Source organism: Ranitomeya imitator, chromosome 7, assembly GCF_032444005.1.
Source record: "Ranitomeya imitator isolate aRanImi1 chromosome 7, aRanImi1.pri, whole genome shotgun sequence".
In the NCBI taxonomy this organism is placed as follows: domain Eukaryota; kingdom Metazoa; phylum Chordata; class Amphibia; order Anura; family Dendrobatidae; genus Ranitomeya; species Ranitomeya imitator.
The window spans coordinates 186,809,768-186,824,189 of NC_091288.1; the positions used below are offsets into that span (position 1 = coordinate 186,809,768).

The window sequence follows — 14,422 nt, forward strand, 5'->3', positions numbered from 1 at the left end:
ATTGGGTAACTTCTATCTTGACCGCCACTCTATTTATTCTTTAATGGGGCTACTGGATGAGCTGAGCGCAGCATGAAACACAACAGGTCAAGAATGGAGCACAGGTTGCACATGCCCACTTCCCCTCCCTTCTAATAGGGATAAAAGTTATCACCTTTCCTGTGGAGGTGATAACTTGTCCTGGACAAGCTCTGTAATGGAGCAGCTCTTGCACATGCTCATTGCCACTCCATTCACACAGAGGACTTTGGCACCCCTGTTCTTGGAATAGGGGATAAATTATTAAATGGGTTGTCTGGGACGTTAACATTGATGACCTATCCTTAGGATAGGTCAACAATATCTGATTGATGGGAGTGCACCCCCGACGATCAGCTGTTACCGGTGTTGGCAGCGGCCAGAACTGCTCAGTTATGGAGCTGCACAGCTGTCACAACCCACAAGGGTCGGACCAGCGGATGGCACAACAAACACCAACAATGGGGATGGAAAAAGGGGAACAAAGGCCCTAACAATAGGGAATGAGGGGTGGGGCACCTCCTAAACAACAACCTGTGCCTATCCCTAAGCTCCCCTAACGCCCTATGTGGGTCTATCCCCCCGCCGTTGTCACGTGACTCATCTCTAGCTGTCAGCTCACTATACCCTGGCTAGCGCACTGGCCGGCAGGGATGCTAGCCTCACCACTGTAGATGGTGTAAACACAGGGGGAAGTGGCAAGCATGAGACAAAGACAGGGAATAAGCAAACTTGGCTTTCAAGCTGTTGCTGCAAGCTCCACACAGCAGAGGATTCGGAACCAAGACCTCAAGCAGCTGATGCACACTGACACCAGAGAGCTCCACACTCATAGGCTGTTCTCCAGTGAAAAATTATATCCCCAACAGTCAGCTGATGTGTCAGGTGACTATTTAAAGGATGGTGGGAGTGATGACCACCCACATCAGCTGACCAGCAAAGCAGCGGCTGCCAGCAAGGAAAACTGACATTAACCCTTGCTGGCCTGCAAGGAAAAAAGCTATATTTAAATTATAGCGGAACCAGAGCTGTCATGAATCCAAAAATTAATCTTGACAACAGCTCTGTCAACAAATTAGTGGCTGCGGACGGGTACTGCACATCCACCCGCTAGTGATGTGAGTAGGTGTCAGATGTACAGTTCCCAACCGTGGCCACTATACTCCTGTGCAGCTCCATAACTGAGCAGTCCCGACCGTCGATGACACCAGGAACAGCTGTGCACTCCCTCCGATCAGACACTGATGACCTATCCTGAGGATAGGCCTTCAATGTTAAAGTCCCGGACAACCCCTTTAATAGAGAAAGCCCCTATGGAAGTATTTTTCCCTGGAAGTATTGCTTTCAGAAGAGCATATGGTATTTCACAGAGGCAGCACACAGGATGGTGATAGACCCATAATACATTTTATAGGGTCCTTACGCGTGCCATCACATTAAGCATGAGCCATTAAGACAAAGCCATGAAAGCAGTGTGTGAAGAAATAATTTGTCAGCTTGTAAATACATGCATCTCTATAAATATAGATCAGTATGACATAATTTCTCGGATTACCCCATGGAGCTCTTTTTGGAGATCATGCAGGAAGTGTATTTTTTTGCATTTCAAATGAAGACATTTCACATTGGGGATTTTAAGCTTAGAGCAAAAGTAAATTTATGCTGCAGAGAATCATTTGTGCGGATTGTGAACAGCGTTCAGGCAACAGACTGATTTGGAAGAAAATGAGCTGCTCTATACGCACTAGGATAGAATATTGAGCATAGGATAAATTTTGATAATTGAAAAACTGTGGATTAGAAGAGTCCTGCAGCTGCTAGAATACATGACGGGTAACAATAGGATCACATGAACTTTGAGTGAGATGACTGTGGGTAATTCCCTCATGCTAAGACATGCAAAACCTCCTCCTTAGGTTGGTGAGCAACAATTCTTACATTTCAGAGACTATACAAACCACGACCACCTGATGACTGCGTTATGGACACCTACTGCCCTACTCTTTACTAGAACTCTTAAACAGCTGTCTATGGGGGTTCCAGGTTTCAAGGCTTAACCCCTTACCTAACGCCATTCCCGGCTCCTCTAAGGATTTGCCGGTCTGGCGCAATGTCATCATTGCAATGTGATACACGTGTTGTCGTGCCAGGCTGGCTGATCAAAAGAAATGCCACGGAGAGGCAGTTTTTAGGTCTCCCATCCAGCGGTCACAGTTTACTGATGAAATGGATCCTTCAAATCACGCCGTGTCTAATCATTGCCTGTAAGACATTGTATACTAATTGGTTCTCTGCAAGGAGAACCACGTTTGCCAAAAGAGCAAAATCTCAGAGTTCACCCACAATTACTGCTTTTTACCTATCCACAAATAATGCCGATTATTGAGTGTCTCACCACGAGAACTGAAGTACATAAACAAAGCATTTATTGTCTGTAAGACTGACGAGGGTAGCTGAGTGCTGCACTTGGCTATGTCCACCAGTAATATAGACTTTGAATGGAGTAGACGTGCCCTTGCTCAATCATCACTTTTATTTAAATGGGAAATCGGGACCCTTGTTCTGGAGGTCAGTAGGCCTCCGACCGATCAGCAACTATCCTGTGGTTACCAATTTATAACACAGAAACCAGGGACTGGGTGCAATGCCTCTGATGGGGAACGTTTTTTTGATTATGAGCTGAGGACCAAGCGAGATGTAGTCTACAGTACAACATATGAAGATAGGTCAGTGGCTCAGTCATGGGTCTACGTACAGCCAGAGCAATAGCTACCGGCCAGCAGTTACTGCCCAAGTAAATGTCTGCATGAGTATAGTCCAGTTTCCACTTTTTGGGATGCCATGAATATTAGTAATGCCAAAGAAAGTGGGCAAAGAAAGTGTCACCCCTGGGCCACTGCCACTAAATGTTAGGCAAAATCAGCAGGATTCAGGTGATGTCGCAATTTTCCCAAAATTCCAACTGTAATATTACATTCGCCCATCCCATGTTCAGAAATGTACAATTAACCATCCAACATCCAGATACTATATAAAGTCATTTGGAATAATTATTGCTTTATTAGCGCTTTAAGAATTTTTTTTTTTAATTCGTGTCGTTTTTTCAATAAGGTTTTTTTTCCTCTCCAATGACGAACTCCTTGAAATCCTGTCTGAAACTAAAGACCCTTTACGGGTACAACCTCATCTGAAGAAGTGTTTTGAAGGGATTGCAAAGTTGGAATTCACTGATGATATGGAGATCACTGGAATTATCAGCTCCGAGATGGAAACTGTTCCTTTAACGCAGAAGATCTACCCGGCAAAGGCTAAAGTAATGTACCTGTATTCTACTCAATTTATGCGTCTTATTCCGATTATTAACCTTAACTCATTGGAAAAAGGAAATACTTTACTCTACAGCTACAACTAAAATCCATCCATCCAGTATCCGGTCCTGAGAATTGAAACTAATAAATAATGTTCTGTTCTTTGACTAATGCGTAGTGCACTAGATCTCCAGTATTAGCAATGCGGTGTACTGACCTTGTCTGTATGAAGTGAAATGCTAGGCGTAGATGCTAGAATAAGAGCAGGATAAATAGACATATAAAATATTTTTTTTTAATTGCCATGTGATGAGATTGGGTGGGAAGTTGTGTACAAAAAAATACTGTTCTTTAAAATATATTAAAATTGATGTCCAGTCATAAGCCATAAAATTACAGTACATGCAAGCAAGCTTGTATATGGGATGATGGTGCGAATCGATTTGCCAGACCCGGTCTAGAAGCCCAGCCAAGTGAGTATCCTGTGGCCATCGGACCGGAGCCCAGCCAACCATCTTCTATCTGGTCTTCTTTTCGTTAACTGGCCTGGCACGACAACATATGTGCGTCACACCAAAACTATGACGTCTTGCCAGGCCGGCTAATCTAAAGAGGAGTCAGGGATGCTGTTGGGTAAGAGGCGGTCGTCAGGACTCCCGTCTTTCGGCCACAGAGTACTGATATGGCCATTGGACAAGGTCCCACAAATCGATTTTATCTGTGACTACATCTTAGCTACAATGTCTAGAGGGAGTCTGTGGTAGCCGGAAACACAGCCCAATCTCATTATTTGTTCATGTATGGAGTGGTGTCACGGGGTGAGTCCACCCCATACCCAATAGGTCTTGGCTGTGTTTTACAGCCAGGACCTGCGTTTAAAAATTGTTAACTTGTTAAATGCTGCTGTCAGGTTAACGTAAGGGGCACGTCATTCCATGCACCCATCAATGCCGGTGTTGACTTGATCGTGGTTCTCTGATGGGTTTCTATGACAGCCGGGGGTCTGTTGATGGCCTTTGTGCTTGTCATTATGGAGCTCCTTTGTAGCCCTGCCTGTGGTCCTCTCTAAGGCCTCATTCAGATGTGCTATTTTTGCTTACAAGAAAAAACTGACTCTTTCAGCAGCATGTTGACGCCGTTTTCATCCATTTTTGGTCGGTGCGTCCGATTTTACCATCAGCGGCATCGGATTTTCTCATGGAAAGAAAAGCGCCTCTAGTACAAATGAAACATTAAAAAATAGGCAGTGATCAGATGACACATGGATAGCATTCGCGCTTTATCTGTTTTTGATGGGGGGTTTTCAGACTTATTTGCAAGAATGGGCGAGTTGAATCCGTAAATCAGATGAAATACAAATGTCTCCTTTTTTGCTGGCCGATCGGTTTGGAAATGGATATGTGAACATGCTCATAGGCTATAATGAGTACTTGTTCTGTCCATGAAAAATATGTGCGTGTAACACGGATTTATGAATGGGGCCTTAAGATAATACTTGTATTTTTCATAAAATAACAATTTTGAAGTGCTTTTCTTAAAACTTTACATTATACTATTCTTTTTACATCTCCCACAATAAATTGACATCTAGGTTCTCCATTAAAAGGGTGTGTACGTACAGAGTCACTACTGTCAGCACACTATGTGTGGGGACATGCCCACAACTGGTAACACCCAGCTGTCAATCATTTCAAAGACGAATAACAGAGGAACGAAACAATGCGGAGTCTTAAGAAAAGAAGTTACATAATTGTTATTGTTTTGGTGAATATATTTATTGGATAGGGAATCACTTTCAATCACTGAGGGTCCGATCACTGGGGTCTCCACCGATCTCAAGAACCTGAATGGAGGGGAAGATCTATCATGTGCATTGCTGCTCAATTCATTGTAATGGGAGTGCCAAAAAGCAGCCAAGTGCAACAATTAGCAAAAATTAAGAATGAATGGAGTGGCACTGCGCATGATTGATCTCTGCTCCAATCTGAAGCGCCGTGGGTGGGAGCACCAGTAATCGGACCCCCAGCTTATTGGAAATGATCCCCATGCCCTAATTATCATCTAATCTACGGTATATGCAATCATAGAATACATTTTCCAATGTCTATATTAACAATAAATTGGGCTGAATTACCACACTGAAAACGTTATATAATGTACAGATCCAAGCGCCAACACTATGTGGCTTATGTATATATATTTGGCGCGCGTATTTTGCAGAACTCATTAATAAACCTCACATATTTGTTGCGTTCCATTAACTATGACCATTAATTAGATATTACCCGAGTATAAAAGAGATATTCTATATTATTGCTTTTTTGTGTGTCTTAAGTAGGTACTTGTCAGCAGAGATGGTAGACAGCTGTCTTCACCTCCCCATCCTATAAGTCATCAGTAATGGACCTGTAGTAATGAGCCTGGGCCGGGAAACGTCATTCATGAAGACAGATGTATCTATATGGTTGCCTCCGGTCAAACCTCACTAGATTAATTATTCAGATTAGGTTATTTCTTACAAAACGGTTTCCTAGAGGTATTGTTTTCCTACATATAACGCAGAGCATCAAATGGTTTGAGTGCAGGGAACCGACATGTGTAATATATCTCTGTGCTAATGAAGGTGTACGTGTCTCATGGTACATCACTGTAATGTGCTCGTGTGTCTGCCTTGCAGGGTATGGTGGAAAAATGGCTTTTGCAAGTGGAAGAAAATATGTTGGGCAGCATGAGACAAGTCATTTATGATGGGATTGAGGGATACATTGAGGTAAGGCTTTTACTGTATCTATTTTTTTTATTATAACAGTTGCTTTAAAGCGGATTTATCACAAGATCTCACAATTAGGGATGAGTGGACCCGTGGAAGTTCGGCTTCTGGTACCCAACCTGAACTTTAATCCAAAGTTCAGTTTGAGAACCAGAACTCTCTCTCTCTTTCCCCGGAACTCTGATCTTAGCAATGGACTTCCTGGAGAAGTCCATGTTCTTCGTTCAGCGCCCCGCACTAACGATCCTGTACGAACCCCAAACTTTTAAGTTCGGGTTAGCTCATCTCTACTCACAATAGACTTGATGAGAATGGTATACTTACTTAGATCATGCATGCCAGAATGGCTGTATAACCCTTGGAGTTAAAGCACTTATCCTGATTACCAGATCCTCAGTGTCACTCCTCCCTGCTGTTGTGGGCCATTTCTATGTTTTCTAAGTTACCCATTTTAGACATAGGTGTTCCATCTTTTAACATGGTGTCTTCCTGGATATGTATGCCTGTGCACCTACATCATAGTCGCATGTGTTCCCTGTGGTCTATAGAATGTTAGAGCTATGCCGTGGTAGAGACTACCGGGCAGGCACAGGATGTCAGAGTCCTGGCGTGGTGATGATGATGTACTCGTCAGGATCCTGGATTAGTTGAGTATATGATGCCTGTGGGGGCTACTGTGGGGGCAGTTAGTCAACTGTCGTCAACAGGTAAAAATCACCACCCTATGACGAATGCAAGGATCCCGCACCCCCCAAAGATGGCGCTGTCTGTACTCTGGTTGGCACACTTTTGTGACGCCTTTGACAGTGCAAATAGGGGTCATATCCTCGGCCTCATCAAATATGACACGTTAAATGCCGGTTACAGCTGGGATGTTGCGTTATTATTGGATGTAATATGCCACCCAAAGAAGTGGCAATGTGCAACAATTGCACTAAGCTGTGTTTTGCAGTTGGCACACATCAACTGGCTGAGGTAGGAGACATTGTACTCTAATTTTCTGCACTGGGTTCAGTTTAGTCTGCTGTAGTGATGAGCGAACGTGCGCGGATAACATGTTATTTGAGCACACTAGGATGTTATCCGAGCTTCTGGGTGTGCTCGTATATTATGTTCCAGTCCCTGCGGCTGTAGACAGGAGCCGGGGAGCAGAATGCATACGCCCGTAGTGTTTTCGTGCACACACTGACACGTGTGATATCTGTGCTCAGGCAGTGTTAATACGCATGCGCAGACACGTGGGCTGAATTCAGGCAGCACTAACTTTGGGCACTCAATTACTGTGAATCCGAAGTTGGGAAAGTCCTCAAAATGCAAATTGTGGGGGTGCAACGCAGCTCTTGGCCGCGCCAATGGTGCACCGAAACTTCCTCATTTGCATTTGAATTAATAGTCAATTTCTTAGGCTCTACACCACTAAAATGTGCTGTGCTAGTATGATTATGTAAGGCTAAGTTCTCAATAAAACAGTTCCGCTAGTTAAATTTTGGGATGGCATATAAAGTTATCACCTATCGTAAGGGTAGCTGAAATCTTGCAGATTGGTGGCTATCCAACTTCCGGCACTCCCACCGATCCAAAGAACGGGGCTTTAAAAAGCCTCATCAGACTGGAGCAGGCAGTAAAAGTAGTGATGATATACGTGTGCAGACCAACGGGCATTGGACAGCTCAATATTCTGGAGTGGTGAGGGACCCAACGATCAAACCCCCACCAATTATTGGATGCAGGAAAGGTGATAATTTGCAGTTTTGGGAAGATCATCAAACTGCTGCCAGTAGAATATGGTTGGATGGGCAAAATTGGCACATAAAATGTTTTCATATCTAAATGTTTTAAAAGGACGGTTCTATGTGATTGCTGTATTACCACTTCTCCAACGCCTGATAAGAAGAACTGCGGCTCCAGCTTTGAGTTAGGAATATTACACTTAAATGAACTCTTAACTACCGTTTCCTGTAGATCAGTCGGCCCTGCTCATTTATATCTTGTTGCAGACTGTCAGTAAAATATAGAATTGCACAGCTTTACCATCTAAAAATGCATTCAATACACATTAAACAGTTTAATGTAAACTCACAGCGGTGGAACATTTCCCACAACTGGACTCAGCAAGGACTCATCATATTATCTACACAGACTAGTGAAATCTATCTGCTAATCTGTTATAGCAATGTAATGAATGTGCGAGTCAATCTCTGACAGCGGCATTTAAGATTTTAACAGCCATGGGTGGATTGCAGATTCACCCGTGTCTGTTAAAGGCACATAATAACTGATCAGATCAGCTGTCATGTGCAGGGAAAGATGCGAGCTCAATGCCGGAGCATGAATCAGAGGCAGGGAGACTACCTTGGATGTATCTATAAGTCAAAATTCGTAAAAGGGGTAACGTAAATTATCACTGTCCTTTCAACAAAATTTGCATAAATCAATACCACAAGCATATGTGTAATATAGTGGAAAAAAAAAAAAAAAAAAAAACAGAATGGCACTAAGAAAAACGTTTATACTCACTGGTGGAGAAGGTTATTTCTGAGTCAGCGTCACCTTGCCCGATGAATCCACGTGTTATGATCCGGTGACCTAGGAGCTGCATGAGAACTTTCACTGGAGAAAGTGGCCACTGTACTGACCGCAATCCTGAACTTAACACCGCAAATAGAAGTAGCCGTGGAGTGTACCTAACACACCTAGACACCTCGTCACAGCCGGAGAACTAAATACCCCTAAAGATGGAAATGGGAATACTATCTTGCCTCAGAGAAAATCCCCAAAGGATAGACAGCCCCCCACAAATATTGGCGGTGAGTCGGAGAGGAAAAAACATATACAGGCAGAAAAACACGATTAGCACAGGAGGTCACTCTAGCTAGACAGTACAGGATAGGACAGAGTTCTGTGCGGTCAGTATAAAAAACCCTTCAAAACATCCACAGCAGAATATACAAAAACTTCCTACATCTTTACTAAAAGATGTAGGAGCGTATATCTGCAACTCCAGTGAATCCTACAATCAGAGCAGGAATAAAACTGAAACAAGCACACTGGCAGTGTGCCACAGAAACAAAAACCAAACACTTATCTTTGCTGAAATAGGCAGCGAGCAGGAGAAGCCAGAAAGTGATCCAACACTTCACAAGGAACATTGACTACTGGCAAGGGCTAAAGGATCCTGCCCACTTAAATATCCCAGTCAGAATTGTAATCATCGGATACACCTGGCCAGGTCTGTGACTCAGAGACAACTGCATTCCCACCTACAACCACTGGAGGGAACCCAAGAGCAGAATTCACAACATCCATGGTAGTGGGTGTGCTTGCTTGGAGACACATGTACAAAGATCCAAAGAAAAAAGAAAAAAAGCCGCACCACTCCAACTTTCCGAATAATTAAAAAAACCTTTGTCCTTTATTTCTTTCAATGTGGTATGGACATGGTTACAGAGGGCAGTACGTTTGCAGAAAATGCCTGTACAAGGAGAGGACTACGGCCATTTCACGTATTACACGCTTCTACAGGTCCATTTCGTCTACTTGTAGTGCCAGCCGCGGGGTACTACGCATCCGCCTCCTATTCAATTCTATAGCAGGTGGATGTGCAGAAACAAGCCCCAGCCACTACAATTAGACGACCAAGCTCCGCTAGTAAGAACTACCGGCCAGCGGCCACTGCCGCTGGTGCCGATTGCCGGACCCAAGCCGATCAGACATTGATGCCCTGTCCTAAGAATAAAGCATCAATGTAAAAGTAGTGGACAACTTCTTTAATTTATTGTATGGCTATAGACATTTTGAACACTATACAGTATTAATCCGTAAATACCCATCATACCTACTATTGCTGATATGTTTACATTTAATCAATGATTGGTGCATTTTAATTATTGCCACTCCCACCTACCAATCTGTCCTTTTCTCTGTATTGTTGGGACTTTTTGCATATATCCTGTATTGGTATTTAGATTTTATAGTACTTCACCGATGTATGTGTAAAGATAGTGTAAAATATCAGCCGATATTACAATTCTATACTTCCAAAATCTATGTGAAATAATAGTAGCGTTTCTGTCCTGATAGGTTCCTAGAAAGCAGTGGGTTCTTCAGTGGCCTGGACAAGTCGTTATATGCGTTTCCTCAATATATTGGACTAAAGAAGTATCAGAAGCTATTACTGAGGGCACTTTATCAGTAAGTAAGACCCTCAGTACCGTTACTATGATACATTTACCTATCATTTAGTGTCATGAATTGCATGTAAGGAACCTTACTTGCACTGTATACTGACCATTTGTCAACGGTTGACAGTCTCTTTTCAGCTATGTGCTAGTCACCAATTGGCCACTTTATAGACACCCATTGGGATATTCCTAGAGATAAGTGTTAACTTACCATTATATACGTGATTTTTCACAGGATTTCTTGAAGAAAAGCAATAAGCAGATCAGTGAGATAGTTGAGCTGGTCAGAGGAAAATTGTCTGGAGGTGCGCGAGCAACTTTAGGAGCTCTTACGGTTATTGATGTACACGGTAAGATTTATTTCCAAGATTACTGCCACTGCAGATTACTCGTTCAGCAGTTTTCTCTGATATTGAAGTAGACTTCTCAATGCCTGCGTATGATTACTTTCTCCTCTGCATCATATAAGAAGGTGCAGAGCAAACATTGCGGGAGGATCAAAAACTTGCAGAAATGTGAATGTATTTCAGTTAGAAGTTATAGAGCTGTCAGCGTATGGTTGTGTGAAAAACGGGGTACTTTACATAATTATATTTAGCTTATAATATAAGGTAGATGGATACAAAGATAGACATGAGAGATAGATAGATATTAGGTAGATAGATAGATAGATAGATAGATAATAGCTAGATAGATATTAGATAGATAGGTAGTGTGATGCAGCAGTAGCACACTTATGCAGTGATGACGCAGTGACCCAGCAAAGTTGAAATCAAAACGTATCTTTAATGTTCAACTCAGCAAAACACAACACACGATATCCTCCGTATCGCAGCCGGGCACATATCCTCTGGATTACATTCATTAAACACACCAGTCCACCTCTGACCGGTTATGTTGGGCGACTACACCGCTGTGTTAATGTGCTACTCACAGCTTTACACAGTACACAATATCCTTCAGTTTACAGTCACTAAACACGCCAGTCCTCCTCTTGAGACCAGTTGCTGTGGGCGACTACTCCGTGTTAACGTTCTACTCACAGCATTACACAGTACATGATATCCTCCGGTTTGCAACCAGGCACCATATCCTCCAATTGGCAGTCACTAAACATGCCAGTCCTTCTTTCGGGCACAAGACAGTCTACCTCCGGTTCACCGCTGGGCACAAGACAGTCCACCTCCGAGACCAGTTCTACTGTGTACGCTGTGGGTGCCAGGCGTCTTTGCTCCCCTGGCTGCTTGGCTCCATTTGCTTGTGTTGCCTCACACAGGAGCTCTGCAGAGCCGACTGCTCTGCCCTCTAGCATACACCAGACTGACTCTGACCTTGACACACCCAAACCGTATACTGTAGGGTTTTTAACTAACAACTTGTGGCCTTGGGCCACATGGAAAACCCGGGCCAGGAATGAAATGGACTGCACCAATACCATATGCACTCTGTTTCAAAACACCCAAATCCCAGAGCAGGTTTTCCCTAAATCTGCCTTGGACAACTAGCATGTCCAAGACCTATACTTACTTTAGTCTGCATTGCAACCACAGCTATGCCTGTGACTGCAATGTCCTCTCATGACGTCAATACGCCTCTGTGCACATCCTTGGGGTAAACATACAGTGACCCCTACAGGTAACACCAGTCACTGCCTCACAGTAGATAGATAGATTTTAAATAGATAGATAGATATGAGATAGATGGATATGAAATAGGTAGATATGAAAGACAGATAGATATTAGAGAGATGGATATTAGATAGATGTACTGATAAGAATCATGTATTGATAACATGTGATTATGCACTTGTATGTTATATGTAAAATTTCAGTAATGATTGTATCAATTTATGATGATGTGAGGCATTGTATATATCTGATGTTTGTACCTATTCACTGCTTGAGAAAGGCTGGTCACAGTCGAAACCTTGCTACATCATATGGGCTAATAAAGTCCAATTTTTCATCATTGATTGGAGTGCTGCCTCCTTTTTTATGATTTATACAAATAGATAGATAGATCAATAGATAGATAGATCCAAAAAAATGAAGGCAGCACGTCAAACAGCTGAAAATTCACGTGCAATTTATCGGTCCCAAGTGTGGACCTCTCTCAAGCTTGAAAAAGGTCCACACTTGGGACCGAAACGTTGCACATGGGCCAATAAGCCGCATGTGAATCTTCAGCTGTTTGGTTTGCTGCCTTCATTTTTGGGGGATTTATTGCAAAGGTTTGGTACATGCCTGGAAGGTGTTTGCACCCTATCATTTTTTTGTGCTGCTTTTTATTTTTCAGTTTTAGATAGATAGTGTATCAATGTCACTCAGTTAGGAGCAATCTGAGATCTTACAGACCCGTAGAAGTGCAGCAGCACGAAACGGCCGTCGTCCGTTCCTTCCACGTTCTCCCTTAAAATTACCTACATGTATTTCCAATAAAGGCTCGTAATTCATAAAGACTGGTGAGTGCACTTCTATTTTTCCTGCTTGGATGTGAGATCTTACAGGAACCGTTTGTATTTAAAGTCCGGCTGGTTTATTTCAACCTGTGGGCAGCATGAACAACAGCCGGAGTGCATGATTGCAGCCATGTATGTTTTTGTCTGTAGCACCCTGGCATTTCAGAGAAAAAACAGTTTGACGAGCCAGCCGAGGATTATAGGAAGAGATGAGACTTGTCCGGCACCCCCTCCATCCCGCTTCTCCCCGCCCTTCTCTGGTTGATTGACAGGTCTCTCCCATGTGTGTTCCTAGCTATAACAATGCGAGGAGAAGCTGGGTGAGGGCGACCCAGGACTAGTCTCCTCTCTGCGTATAGTCCCCAGTCAGATCTTCAAATTATGTTTTTTCTAAAATACTGAAGCATCTCAGAGAAAAAGATAACTGGCTGTGGACAATCAGGTTGTCTTTGACACTGCCATAATAATGAATAAAGCAACAATGTGCATGATCAGCTCCCCCATTCTATTCACTCGGGGCTCTGGTTCTCAAAATCAGTGGAGGTCCTATAAGCCATAGGGCATAACTTCCAAATTTTAGAATATCCCTTTAAATCTCTGTCACTGCATGGGATCTGGAGCTCTGTACCAGAAAAATCAAGCTCCCAGCTTTATATAATCACTCACTTTTATGGATTTATATCTGTTTTTTTTTTTTTTCCTTCTGAATTTTATACCTATAATAGATTTTACACCTATTAAAACATGGCAAAAATATAAAATAACAGGCTTTATTCTGACCTAAAAACCACGGCTTTCTATCACAGCATAGAGATATGATTGCAGGAGATGCTTTACACAGAAAATGATGGAATTAGAGGTTTCAGTCCATTGTTTGTGTCCTAGCAATAATATCCACCAGCGTGATCCTTCCAGTGCCCTCGGAGTGACGCAGCGGCTCCTTGCGCAGGCAACAAGACCTAATTGATATGTTACTTGCAGAGTGCAGCTTGTTTGTATGGCATTTACCAGAAAATACCTGTAATTAAAGATGTTCAGAAGAGATCAGCGAATAAATGTGAACAGGGGATTAAATAATCTTCTGTAATAACGGGGATTAAATAATCTCCTGTAATCATGGTTATTGGCTTGTCGGAATGTAAAACAGGCAAACAGCGTCATTCAATAAATATAGAAATCAATTTTTCTGTAAATCTACCTTGTTCCAAATGTTTCCTTTTTTTCTACTATGAAAAAGGGATCTGATTAATTTTTCCTCATATTTTTTATATATTTTGTAAGAAATGTGCATAAATTCCAATGGCAATCACAACTATCATACATCAATTCGTAAAATGGACTTTGCTATGGAATAAAGGCATTTAGGCTTCAGGAGACAATAGTGTCTGCAAACTCTGGACTCTCTAAAGTGAGGCGTTGTGTACAGTAATTCATTAAACCAATATGTAAGGATGTGTCCACTACAACTTGCAAATATGAAAAACTGGTGTGTTTTTGTGGGTTTTTGTTTGGTCAGACTCTAGAAGGGCGTGCAGCTTACATAGTCCTTCTGTATAAGCTCCAGTACTCTGTACTATTAATGGAGTCCTGGGGTTGGATGTCCAAGGAGTACAGCATAAATTCATGCTCCAAAAATGCTTCTTTCCCTACTTATCATTCACTCTGCTCAAATCTGTCTACAAATCTG

The 14,422-nt window shown here is 42.6% G+C and overlaps 1 protein-coding gene across 1 annotated transcript in view; it reads left to right on the forward strand.

Moving 5' to 3' along the window:
* DNAH3 (dynein axonemal heavy chain 3) overlaps positions 1-14,422 on the forward strand; it is a 332,604-nt gene that overhangs the window by 187,270 nt on the left and 130,912 nt on the right. Inside the window, exons 24-27 of the mRNA XM_069734194.1 lie at positions 3,130-3,331; positions 6,004-6,096; positions 10,177-10,287; positions 10,513-10,627. Coding sequence (XP_069590295.1) covers positions 3,130-3,331; positions 6,004-6,096; positions 10,177-10,287; positions 10,513-10,627 — 521 coding nt within the window. The remainder of the gene's footprint in view (positions 1-3,129; positions 3,332-6,003; positions 6,097-10,176; positions 10,288-10,512; positions 10,628-14,422) is intronic.